Here is a 19,830-nt window from a genome sequence, read left to right as displayed (position 1 = left end):
GACTTGATCTCTGGCAGTGAAAGGAAATAGCAATAGCTTGAGAGAACCAGAACAAATCAAGATGAATGCTTGCTTATCTAATTTTGGCACAACAAGATGATGATAAATAAAAATGAATATCCCACATTTTGGAAACTAATAATATGAATGTCTGTTGAGATTATAGGATCAGACTTTCCCTCTGTGAGTCCTAGATAATCCTAGGTTAGGAAGTGAAGATTCAGAGTTCTGCCCAGGAGAAGGGCCAGAAGAGACAGTTCTCTGGGGCTGAGAGAAGGTTCCTTTGCTTCTTTATTTTACCAACCTCAAGGTGTTCATAAGTTGGAGCGAACAGCTCTAATGGGGATTGGATTGGTCAGGGTGGGGAGTGGGTGGGGGGACCTATCCACAGGGAGAAAAGAATGCAAGGAACTATTCCAGGATGCAGTCTGGAAAGAGTCTGTGCTTAAGCAGTAGGCTATAGAACTTTTTAATTTTTCTGGAGTCATCCTTTCCAATAGCCCCAAACCTTCAGGTAAATTTTCTTCAAAATCACAGCTAAATCTCAGTTACACCCTTGAAAAATGGGTAAATCCCAATACCCATGCTTAGATACAAACTGTCCAGGGAGAGAACAGGGATCCTTCTCTTCATCAGAATGGACAGAAGACGTGGCAGATGCCATCAGACAACAATGTTTCTGGTGGAGCTGATGACACTGTCAGCTACCCATGCATTTGTGTTGGCAAGATGCAATGGGAAGAGAGGAAAAAGTTCAGTGACATTTTGGAATGCACTTGAGATGTTGGCTTTGGAAAGCTTCCTAAATACCAAGGACATACTTTGATTATGGTTCTGGGAAGACACATGAGGGCTAATTTCCATTAAAATGTGCCATAAAAATGAAAGGGAGAGAGAGAGAGCCTGGAGCAGTAGCGTGCACTTGTAATCCCCAGGAGGCTGAGGTGAGGGCATCACTTGAGGCCAGGAGCTTGAGATCAGCTTGGGCAACATAGCGAGACACTGCCTCTACAAAAAATAAAAATAAAAATAGCTGGGTGTAGTGGCCCACACCTGTAGTCTCAGCTCCTTGGGAGGCTGAGGCAGTAGGATCACTTGAGTCCAAGACTTTGAGGCTGCAATGAGCTGCAATTGTGCCACAGCACTCCAGCCTAGGTGACAAAGCGAGATCCCATCTCTAAAATAATAATAACAAAAAACATTTTTTAAAAATTAAGAGCTTCTTTGATGAGACTTGGACCTTGGACCTTGTAGATTAAAAATGTGTGAGAAGACTGAACAGATTTTTAGGCCGAGGAGTTGTAAGCAACACAGTAGAAATTAAAATGTGAGCAGAGATATCAGAAATACTATCTTTACCAGATATTCTTAGACACTTCCTTTTTGCTAAAGCTTTTCCTGTTCTCTCACTAGATCCACTCACTTAATCATTAATTCATTCCATCATTCACCGAACATTCAAAGCAATGTGAATGGATTGAATGTTCGGCCTCCTTGTAGCCAATTCAGTCCAATTAAATGTGTATTACGTGCTTCAAATAGTGCTAGACGCTGGGGATACAATAGGAAGCAAAACAGACTTGGCCCCTGCATTTGGGGAGCTTGCCAGGTGGTAGAGATTAGCCTTAAAATAATGAACGGAACCAGGTATTGGGGCAGGGATGGAGGATGTAATCAAGAGATCATCAAATGATTACACCCCAGTGTAGTACCATATAGAAATGAATGGCACTATGATATCTGGAAAAGAGAAAATTACGTTTAATAAAGGAATCTTAAAACATCAGAAACTCAGAAAGACTTTTAAAAGCCGTTAAAATGAATGTTTTGTAAGTTGATCATCTCACTATGCTGGGAAATCTATTCATGAACCATGCATCAGTACACAGGGATAGCAGATAAAAACAACAATTTTGTGTGTAGAGTTTACTGTTTGTGGGGCCTGATAGTCAAACTGAATGGAAGTACACTATTCTCTGGAAACAACTTGAAGGATGAAAAACCTATAAACTTTTTTTTAAATGTATTTTGGCTCTTCCAGTGTTAATGTATATGATAGAAAATATGTTGACTGCATCCTGCATTTTTTTATTTATCTAAAGAGAAATGCAATGGAGGTATTCCTCACAGGGAATTTCTTTTTATAGCTTGTTAAGCCATAAAAACAACTCCCTTTAGCTATTTCTAATTTAAAGTGCATGTAGCACAGGATTTTTGTATTTGTTTATTTAAAGTATGACTTGAGTTTGGTGAGGAGGTCCCATGTGAATCTGAAATATCAAATCGTGTATCTACACTTCCAGAGTCCTGGAACCATCTGCAAACCAGGACAGATTTCACAGCCTAATTAATAATTATGTAGATAGTAAAATCCCCAAAGACCCCTTCTGCCTTTCTTTAAAATAGTTCAGATTTCTTCTTGTGTTATTATGGGTTAATATTTCATCTGAATTATAGGTTTAACTGGGAATAAATTAGAGAATTACAATGTAGCAGGCGATCCTGTTCTTTTAAATTTGGGGTGCAAGTTTTCTTCTGTAAAAGACTTGAGACCAGGCACATCCTGCACTCATTTGCATCATGGAGTGGATAATGTTTCCAGACTGATCTTTGTCTTTATAATGTTACCAAGAACCCCCAGGGACTGTGGCTACAAGGAGGCCTGGGAGATGTAAGTGTCTGCATATACTTGTATGAAGCAGGGTATTTAATTCCTATAACTCTGCTTTTGTACTTCATACATGTTGACTCTAAGACCTCACTCATCTTGGATTCCCAGTGGATGCATATATCCATATATTATCAACATCTCTATAGTCATAATGATTTCTGTGAGTAGTTTCCAGATTATTATTCAATGTGTCTTTGTTAGTACAAGTTTATATATATATATATATATATATATAGAGAGAGAGAGAGAGTTATACTATGTTGTTTCTGATTACATATTTCATGAAACAAATTATTACTTTAGGATAAGCAAATACACATAATTAAAATGAACTTATCATTACATATTAAATGACAAAGAAAAGCTATTCTTATTTTGTTTTCACACTTTCTTTCCCCAGTTTTATTCTCATTCTTGTTTCTAAAGATACATAAAATACAAACATAAATTATACAAAAAGCCCAACAGTATACTATTTAATTATGCCTTAAGAGCAGAGGAAGAATGCAAAATAGCATTTTACAATACGAGGTGTTGAAAGTATAAGCTTTGCTTATTTTATTAATAAAGTGGTTAGAAAAATGCAATTCTTTCAAGAAAATATCAGATAAATAGATACCAAGCTTTTCACAGTTTCTAATCATTCCCATTTTTCTTGCGTATACAGAAAATTTGACAAGTTTCTTATGGTAAAAATATAAGAATAGTTTCATTTTGACACAACGCCATGAGGGTAATATAAATAATTTCAAAAGCTCTTAGAGAAGCACAAGCAATTCAATTGTTTATTCGCAAGGAGAATGTTGAATTTATTTATATTGGAAAAAAAGACTAAGTATTGACTTTAATTTTCTTTCTTTCTTTTTTTTTTTTTTTTGAGATGGAGTCTCACTGTGTCGCCAGGCTGGAGTACAATGGTGCGATCTCGGCTCACTGCAACCACTGCCTCCCAGGTTCAAGGGATTCTTCCGCCTCAGCCTCCCAAAGTGCTGGGATTACAGGCATGAGCCACCGCACCTGGGGCTGACTTTAATTTTCAATGTCTGTGAATTGCTTAAAAGTTCTCTACTTCCATTGTCACATCTTGGCCAAGATCACCATTATCTAGAGAGCCACATCTCTCTCACTGTTCTCCCCAGTTGAATTAGACCCCAGATGTTCTCTTACCTCCCAGCTTGTATTGCACATCCTTTATAATGCAACTCCACCTCAAACCTTCAATCTGAAATACTAGTTCTTTCACTGCCCATTTTAAGTTCACTTATATGCCTTAGCTCGTTAACAAATTCAATTAATAAAGCATATACTTAGTGCTGAGTCTTACATTTAAAAGCATTTTTAAAAATCAGCAGCCAGTTTTATTCTCGTAACATGCTATTATGGGCTCAATTGTGTCCCCCACCCCCCGACTCTGAAATTGATGTGTTGACATCCCAACTTTTAGTACTTCGGAATGTGACTGTATTTGGAGATAACGTCTTTAGAGAATAGTGAAGTTGGCCAGGTGAAGTGGCTCATGCCTGTAATCCCAGCACTTTGGGAGGCCAAGGCGGGTGGATCACGAGGTCAGGAGTTCAAGACTAGCCTGACCAACATGGTGAAACACCATCTCTACTAAAAATACAAAAATTAGCCAGGTGTGGTGGCGCATGCCTGTAGTCCCAGCTACTCAGGAGGCTGAGGGAGGAGAATCGCTCCCTCAGGTGGAGGTTGCAGTGAGCCAAGATGGTGCCATTGCACTCCAGCCTGGGCAACAGAGTGAGACTCCCTCTCAAAAAAAATAAATAAATAAAAATAAAAATAATTTTGAAAAGGAATAATGAAGTTAAAATGAGACTCTTAGGGTGGGGCCTTAATACATTATGACTATTGTTCTTATAAAAAGAGGGAGAGACCCCAGGGACGTGTGCACACAGAGAAAAGGCCCTGTGAGGACACAGTGAGAACGCAGCCATCTGCAAGCCAAGGAGGGAGGCCTCAGGAGAAACCAAGTCAGCTGGCACCTTGATCTTGCACTTTCTGCCTCGAGAACTGTGAGAAAGTAAATTTCTGTTGTTTATGCTACCTAGCCTCTGGTATTCTGTTATTATAGCAGTCCTGGTAAGCTATTAATTATATATATATATAGTATGTACCAAAAGAAGTTGGTAACATTGTGAAAACACCAATTCGCCTTACAATTAAAAATTTAACACACAAAAATACATAATCTGATACAAAAATGGGCTTGAGGCAATCCCTGTCGTCTCCTTTTCTCTACTTCTCTAACTCTAGCCCAGCTCATCTACTGTGACCATGCAATGCTCTCTGCTAGGCTACTCTAGCTCCCTTCTCTGGACCTCCTGAGCACCTATGCCCTAGATCACTGAAAATATTTAAGATCAGAACCTTGTTCTTATTCTGAACCCCATATTTAAAGCAAAGATGAGTATGCCTGTTTATTTGAAGCTAGCATGAAGGGAAAGTAGACAGAGTCCCCTTGCCTGCCTGGTCAATCTGCCACTCACTTTGCCCTTCCACTCATACCCACATGACACCCGGGACACCACTGTGTGAGATCTGGATTTAAACCCCCTGATTTACATCACACTTTATTGTTATCTTAAAATATCCTCACACGACAGTAAGTCTCATATTGGAACTAAAGCTATACCACATACTTGATAAAACATGTCACAGAGTTGAATTCATAGCATAGCTCAGGGGAATAAACTACACATTGCTAGTTAAATAAACTCAAATCATCTATTTTTCTGAATTGAGTAAGAAACCCTCCACTCAGTCTGAGAATCTAAGCAGATGAACTACCTGAGGGGTGCAGTTCTGCTTGGAGGTGGTATGGTTTCGGCCTCATGACTAATCCGTATGTAGGAGTCAGGTCTAGCTTGGCTCTGGGGCATTTTTTCAGCTTGAGCTGCTGCAGAACAGTAGTGATGAAAATGAATATCTCATTGCGTGCAACATCTTCTCCCAGACACTTCCGGATACCCATTCCAAATATCAAAACTTTCTCGACCAGACTTTTATTCAGTTCTCTGTTTTCGTTTAGAAATCTGTCAGGTCTAAATAAGCTAGGATTATCCCAAATAGTTCTGCATAAAATAGACAAAAACAATACTTTAAAAAGAAATTATTTTCTCATTTTTGCTATTGTTGGCAAATTTTCCACAATAATTTTGTTTTTCATGTACTACTTTAAGTTTAGAATATTCCTTAGAAATTACATATAGAGAAAGGAGGTATACATAAATGAAGTATATATACACATACATGTATAAGTACTTATGGAGATGTATGATTATATATAATTATGAATATATGTCACTTTTTCCTTTAATATTTGACAAATCTAGTTATGATAAAGATTTAGTACAATTACACTTAATTTTCACTGAAATGACTACCAATTCATTAGTGAATAAAATACTTGAAAATCTATTTCATCAATTTTTCTGAATTAAATAAGAAACCCTCCACTCAGTCTGAGAATCTAAGCATATGAACTACCTGAGGTGCGAAGTTCTGCTTGGAGTTGAGACGGTTTTGGCTTCATGGCCAACCCTATACAGGAGCCACTTCTAGCTCGGCTCTCCTGCAAGCTAACTTCAAGGTATGGGTTAGCCATGAATTTAATTATTTTACATGAAGAATTCCATAAAATTGTCATAAGAATATTCCAAAATGGTGACATAAATAAAAAGTAATAAATATTCAATATCTTTTGCTTTAAGCAGAATGAATAAGAATGATGAGACTGGGCCACATCTCTCACTCTGGTAAAAAACATCTTTAGGAAATGGCCTTTGTACAACAATACAGAGAGGATCTGGGTCTCCAGAAAGCAGCTCTAATTGAGGGATTGCCCACAGTTCTCAAATCACTGTGTACTGATTCTTTCTTCTGTCTCTATCTTTTGTTACAGGCACCATATTTGGCTTGTTTATGACAACCAGTGCTAGCATGTTTTCTGTAGGTCCTAACCATATATCAGGGACCCACCTGGCTTCACATAGAACTGGCCCTGTTTGTGTGTAGATGTCATCATCTCTCTAGAAGGAGAAACTGGTTTCTGTCTGTACCAGAGACCACAGACCTAGAGGATTAGTTCTGTACACAGTCCTCCAATACATTTTGGTTTGCTCTCATAATCTTTTAAAAATAATTCACTATTGCTAACATTTAAAAATCAGATTTCACATGAAAATATGCATTTCCAGGTTCTCTTATATAACTGTAAAAGCTGACAACATTGGGACATTGTCCTGCTTGCCAACAGTTTACTGAGCTGAGTTAGGTGCGGCAGATGACCTCCCCTCCTCACAGTGCTTCACCAAGTGCAGTTCACTTATTTTTGGTATTTTTCATTGCTCAGTAGGTGCTTGAGTTTGTGATCTATGCTTTAGATTAATTAAACATGAAGAATTTTCCCATAATATCAAGTCTTAAATTACATACTCATTCAGCTTAAACAAGTGTCTCCATACAAACGGTATTTCTTTAGGAGCACCCATGTTAACTCAGTTTCTTTGCACATTACTCAATGTTCATTATAATCACCAGTTCTTAGGTTATTATTAATAGAATACTTAGGATTATACTAAGTAAGAATAAATGTTATTAAATATACACTTGCTGTATTTCTTCTTCTAGTGGTTTCAAAATGCCTAGGTGTGGAGAATGGAAGTGCCAATCTCTGTGACAGTAAGTGTTGCAGTGGGACAGCATATGCATAGTCTTCTACCATCTTTCTGTTTACGGAGATTGTGAAGCTGCCATTAGGCACACAGGATAATCACTTCCCTCTCTTACAGCTTGCAGCCTGAAACATCAGTCAGATGAGATCTTGGGTGAAGAGAAAAGACTGTATAACATATTTACTGTCTGCTGGGTGCATAAGAATGCAGTCTCTGCCAGTTACTGGAGACATCAAGCCCTGACCACTACAGGAAGCACTTGGTTTCCATTACATAAAATTTACACATTTGGATTTGAGTCCTACCTCTGCCACCTTCTGAACATGCAACTTTAGGCAATGTGTTTAACCTGGCTGAAGGTTTCTTTGTCTGTAAAATGGGGATCATGATAGCACCAATCGTGTTACTATTGAGGCTCAGGAAAGATACTGCAAGATTTTGTGCCTTGCCCACAATAGGAGTCTATAAATATTAGCTGTAATCATCATTCTCACCACCACCACTGTCATTATCCTCACTTTCACTGCATTAGGTACTCTCACCTCAGCCCTTTCTTTCATAGCTGATGTGGGTGAACTTCTAACTTTATTTTATTCAACAAATATTTATTGTGTGCCAACTATGTGTGAGACAGTGATCCAAGTGCTGGGGTAGAGGAACAAGTAAACAAACAAAAAAAGAAAAAAAAATCCCTGCTTGGTGGCTTACATTCCAGTGGGGGATTTCAGACTCCGTTTCAATGTACTAGCCATGACCATGCAAAGGGTGAGCCCATGAAGTCCTCGGCCCAAATCTCTCCCAATGAGCTCACTTTTGAAATTGGATTTGCCCTATATTTTTCCTCAATTTGTATCAATATATCACCATTTGCATTATAGATGAGGAGAGAAACTGAACTTCTTTCCAATATCTTTCAAGAGAAACAGGAGTGAAGGTTGGCTAAGAAGACTGTAAATCTTTTCCAGATTAATAAACAGTAAACAACCAAGCAGGCAAGCAAATTTATCCAAAGATTAATTTTGGACTTACTCATCATGATTTACTTGATACATGTTGATAAAGGTGCAAGTTTTCCTGGGAATGAAATAGCCATTCAGAGTGGTGTCTGCTGTAGTACTAAGAAAGCAAAAAACATCATTACAGCACGTCCTGTCAATTAAAATTCCCATCTCTAAACTGCCACCTGCAACTCACAGACTGTTTTTATTTATGTCTTGTTTTACTATAATAATATATCTTCATACATCTTCATTCTTTCATTAATTAAAACAATTTCCACTTCTTGTCAAATTAATAATTTATTTTTCTTGCATATATTAAGCACATTGTACACTTAATATATTCAAAGCACTTCTGTGAGCTAAAAATTTCCATAGAAAATTATCTCAATATTTCTATGACAGAGTTGACCATAAGCAGGCAGATCATATTACATCAGGAAATGATTAAGAAAATTATTAAGTACTTCTGTGTGCTCAATGTGTTTGTGTCTATTATTAATAAATTAGAAAGACAAAATGTCACACCTTTTAGTACTGGGTAGAAGGAACAATGGAATTGGAGCAAGGAAATCTGAACTTTGGATGCTGCCCTCAGTGGGATATTGGGCAAATTATCTATTCTGCGACTCCACTTCCTAGCTATGAAACGAAGGTGTTGGTTGTGTTGGATGGTCTCTAAGTTGCCTCTAAAGCAAATATTCTATTTTTCTAGTCTGATACTCAAACTCCTTCCTGAAACCTGTTTGCCTTTCCCCTTTATACCTCTATAATTATTCATGGATTGGATTCAATCATTTTATGTTTCCCTGTGGCACTCCCTACCTTGCTAACCTACTCTCACACTCACTTCCCCAAGAGAAGCAGAAACATTTCAATTTGATTAGTTTGAGAGAAGGCATTGTCTCACTTCTTCTGGGTTCTCTCTTCAGATTAGCCAATTTGTAATGAGGGTACATCTCATCTACAATCAGAAATAGGCTGAGCTTAGAGGGTCAGATTTTGTCCTTCCACAGGAGACCTGAAAGTGTTCAACCTAGCTGGAGACTGAGTAGAGAAGTATGTCAATTTCGAGGTATACTTGATCTAGCTCTAAGCCACATTGTGAAAACTAGCTCTGATTATTTAAAAAGCTAATAATATAATTTCTATTTTACCTGTGTCTATTTTGTGGCTGGTACTGAGCTTTGGCAAATAATATGAATGTTATTTATTGAGTTTCTCAAAACCCAACAAGGGGGAAACCAAACAAGCAATAGACTCGCTTTTTGGAAGGTTACCTTTTCTCATGCATAGCCACTTGCCTTTCTCAACACATCCCTGTCCACACTCCCTCTGTGGATTCAGCTGCTCAGATTCTACTCATAGAAGTTATATGCTTCTATTTTACAGAAACCTGGTATGTAAAATTTTATTTTACTGGTATTAAAATATGAGTGAATTGTAAAGTTTCTCTCTCTCCCTTTATGTTCCTTAAATTTCACGTGTATATGTGGCTTTCCACACAACTTTTAAGGAACGCATATGCAATAAATATTTATTAGGATATGGTTTGGTCTTTCCTGTGTGTTTTTGTATGTGTGTATATATGTTATATGTAATAGCAAACTTTTGCTGCTTTTACTTAAGTTTATTTCATTTAGTTTGTTTAAATTTATTTTATCATATTTTGTGTGTTTTGATGTATTTTCATTTTAAATGAAAAACAATAAACTTCCAAGTGTAATAGAATAAATCAGTCCTAAACAATATAAGTAAGATAGCTCTTTTGTGTGCACAAAATTCCTGGTTCATATCATGCTGCTTTCATTAACCAATGTAGTAGTTCTTTTAATTTTCCATTTCAATGTATTTCCTTACTTTTAATAATACAATGAATATCTATGTCCTAATACATATTTCTCCCTATCACTTAGACCCTCAGATGAGTTTACAGGGCCCTAATTAGATGATCACTTTCGTTCCAAATGATGCCTATAAACTTGGCAGAGCCTCTCTGTTCCTGGGTACTTAGCAGAAGTGTAGATAATACTCTTATGAAGCACCTAAAGTCACCTTTAAAAGTTATTGGAACAGAAGAGTTGCTTTTAAATAGGTAGAACTTTTTAATTTTTTTAAACTCATGTTAAAATGAAATTTGCTTTAACTGAGAGAGGATCTAACATAGCAGCTAGAAAAAAAATGGATCACTGTGAAAAAAATAGCCACTGTGTGTGAATAAAGAGAACAAACAAGGGGCAAAATACAGGGAACTATGTCACTTGCTGTCTGGCCTTGACTCTGCTCAGCTGGCGGTCTTGCCCTTTGGGACACTTAGCTAAGGACACTGCATGCTGTCACACCAATTACTAAATGATTACATCAGTTTTCTGGGAAGAGAGATATTCCCACTCCTTCACTATTTATAGGGAGAGGGAAGAACGAACACTGAGAGTTCCAGGTGTTTTTTTTTTTTTTTTTTAATAATTTTTGTGTGGAATAAAAACAGAACAAACTACTAGAACTTTGGTTCCCCACAGATGCATTTAATGAAGCTATCTACCTAATCTATGCTGGCATGCATTTGCGTGCTAGAGATTCTGGAGTAAGATTCAGTAAAGTTCAAAGTATCTGCAAATGAATACTCTATTTAATCTCATTGTGACAACATTAGCTTCCTTAGTTTACTGTTTAGCAAAACTCTAGGCTACTAAAAACAAATCCATATAAGAAGGAAGCTAAGTCAGCTCCTTAGCTGAAATTAAGCAAGTTTGCATGACTTTTCATAGCCAAATATATATTATGGTTGGATTATCTGTTGTTTGGACATTCCATAACTTTCTGACCCTGTGATTAGTACACATAAAATAAAAGTTAATGCCAGCATAGTTTAGTAATGAAAAATGTTCACAAAATGTGCTTTTGCTGAACACAAAAATTTTATTACAGTGTTTAAAAATAAAATAAGATTTAAAGTAATATTAAAACCATAATACAATGTACATTTTAAAGAACTTAAAGTATTCCAACGTCTAAGATTCTTCAATGCCTCCACCCCACCACTAGCGGCTGTTTTAAAGGAGAATTACATGCTTACCAATGTGGAATAGTCAATGGAAGAAAAGAGGCATGTCTGAATACTTCACTTATGAAAGCTTCTGTGTATGGTAAAATTTTCCTGTCTTCAAATCTGGGTGGTCTCAGCCCAATGTTTCCATCTTTAAAGAAAGTTATTTTTTGAATTAATAAGAAAAACGATAATTGTAAGAATTATATTTTTCATCTGAAAGCATATTACCAATTTCTTCTTGAATTTTGGCTTGAATTTCTGGATAGTGTATCAAATAAAGAAAGCTCCAATATAGACATGTTGATACTGTTTCAAACCCTAAAAAAGAACCAAGAGACCGAGTGTCATGAAAAAAAGCATAGTTAAATCAGTTTGCTCATTTTATTTCCTATTTGACTGCTAAGAATTAGCAGAAAGAGATCTCAAGAAATTAGATCAAGAATTTAGAAGTTAGATTAAGAATAAGAATTAGCAGAAGGAAATCTAGCCAAAAAATAACAGAATTATAATAAAATTATTATTAAGGTCATTTTCAAACTATAGTGGTAACTTCTCACCAATTAGGATTGTGCAAAATGGTGTAGCTACTATAGAAAATAGTACAGAAGTTCCTAAAAGATTAAAAATAGTATTTATATATTATCTAGCAATCCTACTTCTGTGTTATATATCCAAAAAAATTTAAAGCAAGATCTTTAAGATACATTTGCACATTCATGGTCATTGCAGCATTATACACAATAGCTAAGAGGTAGAGACAACCCAAATGTCCATTGATGGATGAATAGATAAAGAAACTGTGATGTGTACATACAGTGGAATATTATGTAGTCTTAAGAAAGTAGATTCTGTCACATGCCACCACATGAATAAACCTTGAGGACATTAGGCTCAGTGAAATAAAGTAATCACAAAAGAACAAATACTATATGACTTCACTCATAAGAGGTTTCCAAAGTAGTCAAAATCATAGAAACAAAGCACAAAGGAAATTGCCAAGGGCAAGGAAGGATAGGGGAAATTAGTGTTTAATGGGCACAGGATTTCAGTTTTGCAAGGTGAAGAAGTTCTAGAGATCTGTTGCACAACCATGTGAATATACTCAATAGTACTGAACTATATCACTTTAAAATGTTGTATATTTGTAAACATAATTAAAAATAAAATAAAATTTTAAAAATATATAGGTACTATTTATAAGACTAGTGAAAACATAGGAAGCATTATATTACATAATAAACACCATTGATGTAGATAATAATAATGGCTATTATTTGTAATAAAAATAAGAAGTTATTGAGTAGTTACTCTGTTCCAGGAGTGTGCTCTCTCTCTCTCTCTCTGTGTATGTGTGTGTGTGTGTGTGTGTATATATATACACACAATATATAACATACATATGATACATTGACATACATATAATATATATTTTATAAATCATAATATAGATAGGAAATGTATAACAAATTATGTTAATTTTACTGAACCTCAAAGACATTATGGGTTTTGCTCAAGGTGAATGAACTCATAAAAGGCAGAGCCAATACTTAAATTTGAACATTATATGAGCACATAAGGAAGGGTTGACCAGATTCAATTTATTTGAATAAGTTTTAATGTATATTTTATAGTTTCGATTTCACTCTTTAAACAGAGTATCTTTATTTTTGAGATTATCCATACATCAGCTAAATGGTTTCATTACTGAAAATAAAAGCAAAGAACTCTGTATGCCAAACTTCATCTTTTATCAAGGGCTATTTTATGATTACTACATCAAAGAATGTACTCAATCAATTCTTGAAAACCTAAAACTCAGAAATGCCACATTAAAAAGCTCTTCTAGACTGTTTTAATTGTAAATTCACCTCTATGATGACCTAATGCCAAAAGTAATGTTATTTGTGTTTCCTACTCAAATCTTATAAAACCAGTAGCAAAAAATGAGTTTTTAAATCAATATATTTAATTTCTAGATTTTCCTGATGATGATGACAACATGGGTAATGATGAATATGTTTACCAAACATTGACCACTTAAATACATTGTCATCTGAGATGGGGGCCACAATTATCCTCACATTAAAAATGAGAAACTTGCATCGTAGAAATGGTAAAATATTTTACATGGGTCACACAAGAGACAAAGGTAGTTGTTTTCTAAATAACTTGCATCACAATATGCACAATAAATATACCCAGATATAGCTGCAGAACAGAGTTAGCTCCTTTCCAAACTTCACTTCGTAAGCCTGTTTTCACATCTGTTGAACATGGCAATCTCTCATAGTGAGCCAGTGGCTTCTTCAGTTCTTAACTCAGAAAATTTCTAATATGACTTCATAATGCAATAAGTTATTGTAAAGGTAAGCTGTTCAAATAAAGTTACTGACCATGACGTCTATAGCAGAGCACAGTGTAGTGTGAAAATATGGACTTCTGTGTGGAATATATCAACTCTATTCTCTAGCACAAGGAACTTTATTCTCTGGAATAAAGAACATGCCATGAATAGTGCATGCAAAACACTGCTTTCACTCACGCTAGAGCCATGGACCTTATATCCAAGATCTATAACTATCTGTATGAATATCAGGATCTATATTTTGATTATCATAAATTTTGCTTTTTATATCAAGGCTTAAGCAACCAGCAGTTATCTATCTTGGTAGATTATTGAAACATTGAGGGTAAAATCAATGATTTTGGGAAAACTTCACTATACCCAAAGAAGAAACTAAATTATTTCTACAATCAATTTTAAAAGTTAAATATGGAAATATAAATCTTAATAATATAGTAGATCTGATGGAACAGAGTGCTTGCAAATTTTATCTACTAAAATATATGGTTTATAGCTCACTGATTTATTCTAATAAAATATTTTATTACATCTCACTAGTGAGGTAGCAGGTACATGTAGAAGTTTATGGCTTTATTAATTTTCATTTTTCCTCTATTTACATTAAAATATAAACTCTATCAGATATGTTTATTTAGCAAATAAGTGTTTTATATAGTAATCCATTATACTGAATACTGTTTTGTACACATTTTACCCAAAACCATTTTTTAACTGTGTTGTACATGACAGATGGTTTTATTCTCCATCTTAGTCATTTTTGTCATCTGCCATAATTTTATATTTGCTAATTACTTGATAATCTTGGAAGTATTGCATATTTCTGAAATATATTCAGATATTATCTCATTGAATCAAGATCAAAATAAATTATAGTAAAACAGGAGGATTAAGTTCAAGAGATATATTGCAGTCTGATGATTATAGTTAATGATTATATATTGTGTTCTTAAAAAATGCTGAGAGTGGATTTTAAGTTTTCTCACCACAAAAATGATGACTATGTGAGGTAATGCATATTTTAATTAACTAGATTTAGCCATTTCACAATGTATACATATTTTAAAACATCATGTTGCATATTATAAATACATACAATTTTATGTGCCAATTTAAAAATAAATAAAAAATAAAACTCACTTGATGTATTTATCACACCCACATACACCCAATCTTTAGTACTCACTAATGTTCAGACATTTAAAAATGTTCTGACAAATACTCATATTTGTGCATAGCATTATTTAAGTTGTCAGAAGAAAATACAAAGTATAGCCTGGTCACATTTTTATGATAAATAATCAGATGATATAATCCATCAAATTGAAGTCATGATTAAAATAATAAATATACACACACACATATGTGGGGGCTCATGCATTTGCATGAGGAAAAATAATACAAATCAAAACAAATGCCTGTGTTTGCAGAGAGAATTCATGATCACAAATGCATAGATCCTAGAAACAAATGAACTCAATTACCAATAAATATAGTATAAAGAAGAAAAGTAAATACATTTGAGGAGTATTCCACATAAAATGAAACTGCTAAAATGCTTATGATATTTTATATTTTCTTATACTGAGAATTGGCTTCCTGCAGTCTAGTATCTTAGAGGAACTCTAATAAATGTGATAGATAAAAAATGACTTTTAAAGAAAACTATAAAATTTAAGAATGAGAGTAATATGGTAGCAGTACGAATTGGCACAGTCTTTGTGAAAATGAATTTAGCAATGTGCATCAAAACTCAATAATTCTTTCATTAGTTGACCCAGAAATTCTGCTTCTTAGCATAAGGTTGTATTTCAAAAGGAGGCAAAATTCATGTGCAAGAGTGGTCATCTCAGCTTTAGCACAACATTCAATATCTGCATTTTCTGTGCAAGCCAGGAGGTGCAAACAATTCGAGTATCCACATGAGATGGGTAAAATAGGGGGGGTGCCAGACATCTAATATTACATGAACTTTAGAAGCAGCCAATTGGAAATACACCTGACAATCATGGTTGGATTGTAAGAGTACAGAGATTCATGGAAAAAGTTAGAAACAGATTTAGATGTAAATAACAATTATATTTACATAAAGTACATGATAATACAAAAAGTCTATTTTGTAAGAATACATAAAACAAAAACAATAACACTTTAAATAGTTTCAGAATAAATGTCAATGGATTGGGTAAAGGGACTGGAAGTGAAAGTAACAAACAAGGACAGTTATTTCATGGACAATAATGTGAAGGCACCATTAACTGCGGGCTATTATTAACTCAAGTCTCTACTCCTGAGATCAAAATGAAGTTTTCTGAATGACGTAAGAAGATAGATAACAAATTTATATGATGTGAGATCAACTAGATAAAATGGCAGATATAGGAAGAGCAAAGTCCTCTAAACTGTGAACGATGGATAACAACAAATTGCAACCAATTTTTATTGGTCTTACATGTTGCTAAATTCTCTCACATACCAGCTCCAAAGAGGTCGCTCACGGTGCTTATGATTTCACTGTCATTCAAGGTGTCTGTTTTGGTAGCAGCATATTTGTTGTGGCAAACATTAATCACAGCATCAGTAATGTCTCGGATATGATCCTGAGGAGACAAATCTTAGCATGACTTTTCATCCGTGTCTATGTTGTATATCAATTTAAATCTCATGCAGGAAGAGCCATATCACCATATAACTTGAAGGGAACCCATCGAGTCTTGGAATATAAGGAATGTAAATAGATCATCTTAAAACTTGCAACCATTTTTGCTTAAAATTTGTAATGCTTAATCTTGATAGTGTGGAATAGAAAACCAAGTTACCAAACTCAATTTTCTCCTCAGAACTTCTTTCAATTAATAAGAAAGAGTTCCTATATCTATAAGCACAACTTGAATATATCAGCATTCTCTATAACTTATTACAGAGAAATTGCTTGGCAATGTTTAAAAAGTTTATTTATTTATTTATTTATTTATTTTATTTTTATTTTTATTTTCGAGACACAGTCTCATTCTGTTGCTCAGGCTGGAGTGCAGTGGCATGATCTCCAATCACTGCAACCTCCGCTTCCTGGGTTCAAGTGATCCTCCTGCTTCAGCCTCCCGAGTAGCTAGGATTATAGGCACGCACAACTACACCTGGCTAACTTTTGTATTTTCAGTAGAGACAGGGTTTCACCATGTTGGCCAGGCTGGTTTCAAACTCAGGGACTGAAGTGATCTGCCCACCTTGGCCTCCCAAAGTGCTGGGATTACAGGTGTGAGACACCATACCTTGCCAGTAAAAGGTTTTTAAATCTATTGGAAGGATTTTATGTTCACTTCAGGCACCATGGAGAAAGAGAGACGGCTGGGGTATTTGAGAGAACGGGAATAAAAGTTTATACACCTTACAAATGCTGACACTTACTATACCTGATCTAGAATTCCCATCTGGTACCTTGAAACAGATTGTCTTATGCCTCTTCTTTTTCATTGGAAGGAACTTAACTACTTACACCTCTTCATTTGCTTAATGATCCCACCTCTTGATGTTTTATATTTTTCTTGATGACTTCATCTCAGCAAATTGCCCTTGTGAACTAGGACTCTTCCTAGTACATACGTATTTCAAGACAGAAATTTATTCTTCTTCTGACCATCAAAGTGGGCCCCAAATAATTTAATAGCCTCACAAGAAAGGTCCACTCTGCCACCTGCAGAAACTTAATACATGTGTTTTCATCTTAAAATTCACGTCTGTACAACAAAGAAACTCAAGAAGAAAATGAAGGTAATTTGAAAGCTTCCTATAGAATATCCTTTATAATTATTCAAAAATACTGATAAAAATATGCTAATATTTGTGATACCTGTAAGTCTGAGATCATGGTGCTAGATATGAAATGGGAGAGATGAAATTATTGCTCTGTTTCTTCAAGGAACTCACTTATTCTTCATCATTTATCAGGCAATTACTTAGCTTTATCACAATATTCAATATCTGCACTTTCTGTGCAAGCCAGAAGTTGCAAACAATCAGGGTACCCATATGAGATGGGTGAAATGTATGGGGCACGGGGGCCAAGTCGTACAATATTAAACAACCTTTAGAAGCAGTAAGTTAGAAATACACCAGACAACCATAGTTGGATTTTAAAAGTATAAGCCTTCATGAAAAAAAGTTAGAAACAGATTTAGATTAAATAACAATTATATTTACTTTCATAATACAAGTATATGCCCCATCCACACACTGAGAAAATTTATTTTTCTGGGGAAATTTTTTAAGGATTAAAGAATTCAGAACTTTTGTAGGGTTTTATATGAGAACTGAGTAATGCTGTCATGTAATCTCACTGTCTGGACCTCAAATTTACTAATAGCTTGGGTACAGGTCATTGTGGCAAAACTGTAGTGAAAAGAACCAATGATATTCAAAGCATTTCACCATTATCTTTTGTTTCTCACCAAAACCCTTGTCTCAGTATAAGATTAAATCCTTACCTTATCATATGTAGCAAGATGATCTTGTATGTGTCGTGCAATAAACCCATTCAGGCCTGGTAAAACTCCCGAGGAGCATTTATAATCTGCAGTGGAAGGTAGCGGAGACATGGTATGAAATCGGCAGGGTTAGCTGCACTGGAGACCTTGAGTAAGTCGTCATTTGTTTTAACTATCCTAAGAAATTCCTCATCACTGTGGTCATATCTCTTGCCAAAGCAAAGGGCACAGACAACATTGGCCACCGCACAGGTGATCGCATTTCTGGGGTCAAAGCTGCCATTCTTGGAAGTCAACTCTACAAAGACTGTCACCAGTTCAGAAACTTCTTCAGTGACATGCTCCTCAAGTAAGCAAGAGCAAGTGGAGGATTTTGCTTCTGCATTAGAAAAAGTTCGTAAGGCTTTAGAGGCATTTTTTTTTATGAAGTTTCCAACTCTCTTCATAATTCACTGAAAACGAAAGACTCTTTCCTTCTGCCAGGAAAGGAAATGTGTGCATGTTAGGTCTGCGTGGAAAATGCTCCCCATCCTTATGTAGTACTTGTTTCACCATTTCCATTCCATTTACCACCAAGACAGGTTCCATGCCAAGTTTGAGGAGAAAGACATCTCCACATTTCTTCCTCATCTCCATTAACGTAAGGTAAGGATGATCTCCAAGCTGGAGAAGATTCCCTACGATGGGGAAGGACCAAGGGCCAGGAGGAGACACCTGCTTTCTGCCCTTGCTCCTGAGAGCTCTTACAAAAACAAAAACCATCACCAAAATGATGAGAGAAGTGGTCACCTCTCCAGCAGTGACTGCCAGGTCGAGAATCATATTCGGGAATATAACACCTAAAACAGAAAAATGTCTATCTTATTTTTGTAGTTTTAGACATATACTAAGTAGCCTCTCTCCCTTTAAACATTTAGGAGGAAAGTACAGACGCTTTGAGATTAGTTGCAAGCCCTTCTTACCTGATGCACTGAAAGAGCAAAATCAAATTCTTGCAAAATGAGTGGCAACTTTATCCTACTTTGATTCTTTTCACAGTTCTAATCACCAGACCAAAATCCTGCAAGTTGAGTCACTGACCATAGACAGAAGAAGACGAAAGTCAATGGAGAAAGCAATCTGGTGACTTGGAAAAGGATTGAGGCTCCAGCAGCTGACTTTACACTCATTCGCGGGACCTCAGTGCCTCCACTTAAACTCAGTGAATCCCAGTTTTCTCCTCTAACTATCCTACCTCACAGATTTAGTCGCATTCTTTCAGTAAATGTTTACCACACTCCCTAATATCAAGCACTAAGAATACAAAACAAAAATTCACAGACTAATGAGGAAACTAGGTAAATAAAAATAAGATTAGAAAGTGGAAAGTGCTATAAGAGAATTGGGTGCAGAGTAGTTTGTCATTGTCTGTGGATCAAATCAGATTATTATTTTTTAAAACGTACTTGGGGCCAGGTGCAGTGGCTCACACCTGTAATCCCAGCACTTTAGGAGGCCGAAGCGGGTGGATTACTTGAGGTCAGGAGTTCAAGACCAGCCTGGCCAACATGGTGAAACCTAGTCTCTCCTAAA

The 19,830-nt window shown here is 35.7% G+C and overlaps 1 protein-coding gene across 1 annotated transcript; it reads right to left on the bottom strand.

The window, feature by feature from the left end:
- Nucleotides 1–4,796: 4,796 nt before the first annotated feature.
- LOC100446724 (cytochrome P450 1A1-like) lies at nt 4,797–19,080 on the bottom strand. The gene is given in 8 exon segments (XM_009244521.4): nt 4,797–5,763; nt 8,395–8,481; nt 11,440–11,560; nt 11,641–11,730; nt 16,251–16,374; nt 18,259–18,314; nt 18,317–18,680; nt 18,682–19,080. Coding segments are annotated over 8 exon segments (1,611 nt in total). The 3' UTR covers nt 4,797–5,393.
- Nucleotides 19,081–19,830: the final 750 nt, after the last annotated feature.

This window comes from Pongo abelii, chromosome 13, assembly GCF_028885655.2.
Source record: "Pongo abelii isolate AG06213 chromosome 13, NHGRI_mPonAbe1-v2.0_pri, whole genome shotgun sequence".
Classification (NCBI taxonomy): Eukaryota; Metazoa; Chordata; class Mammalia; order Primates; family Hominidae; genus Pongo; species Pongo abelii.
Note: the sequence above shows the minus strand (reverse complement) of the source record. Positions and strands in the feature narration are given on the sequence as shown.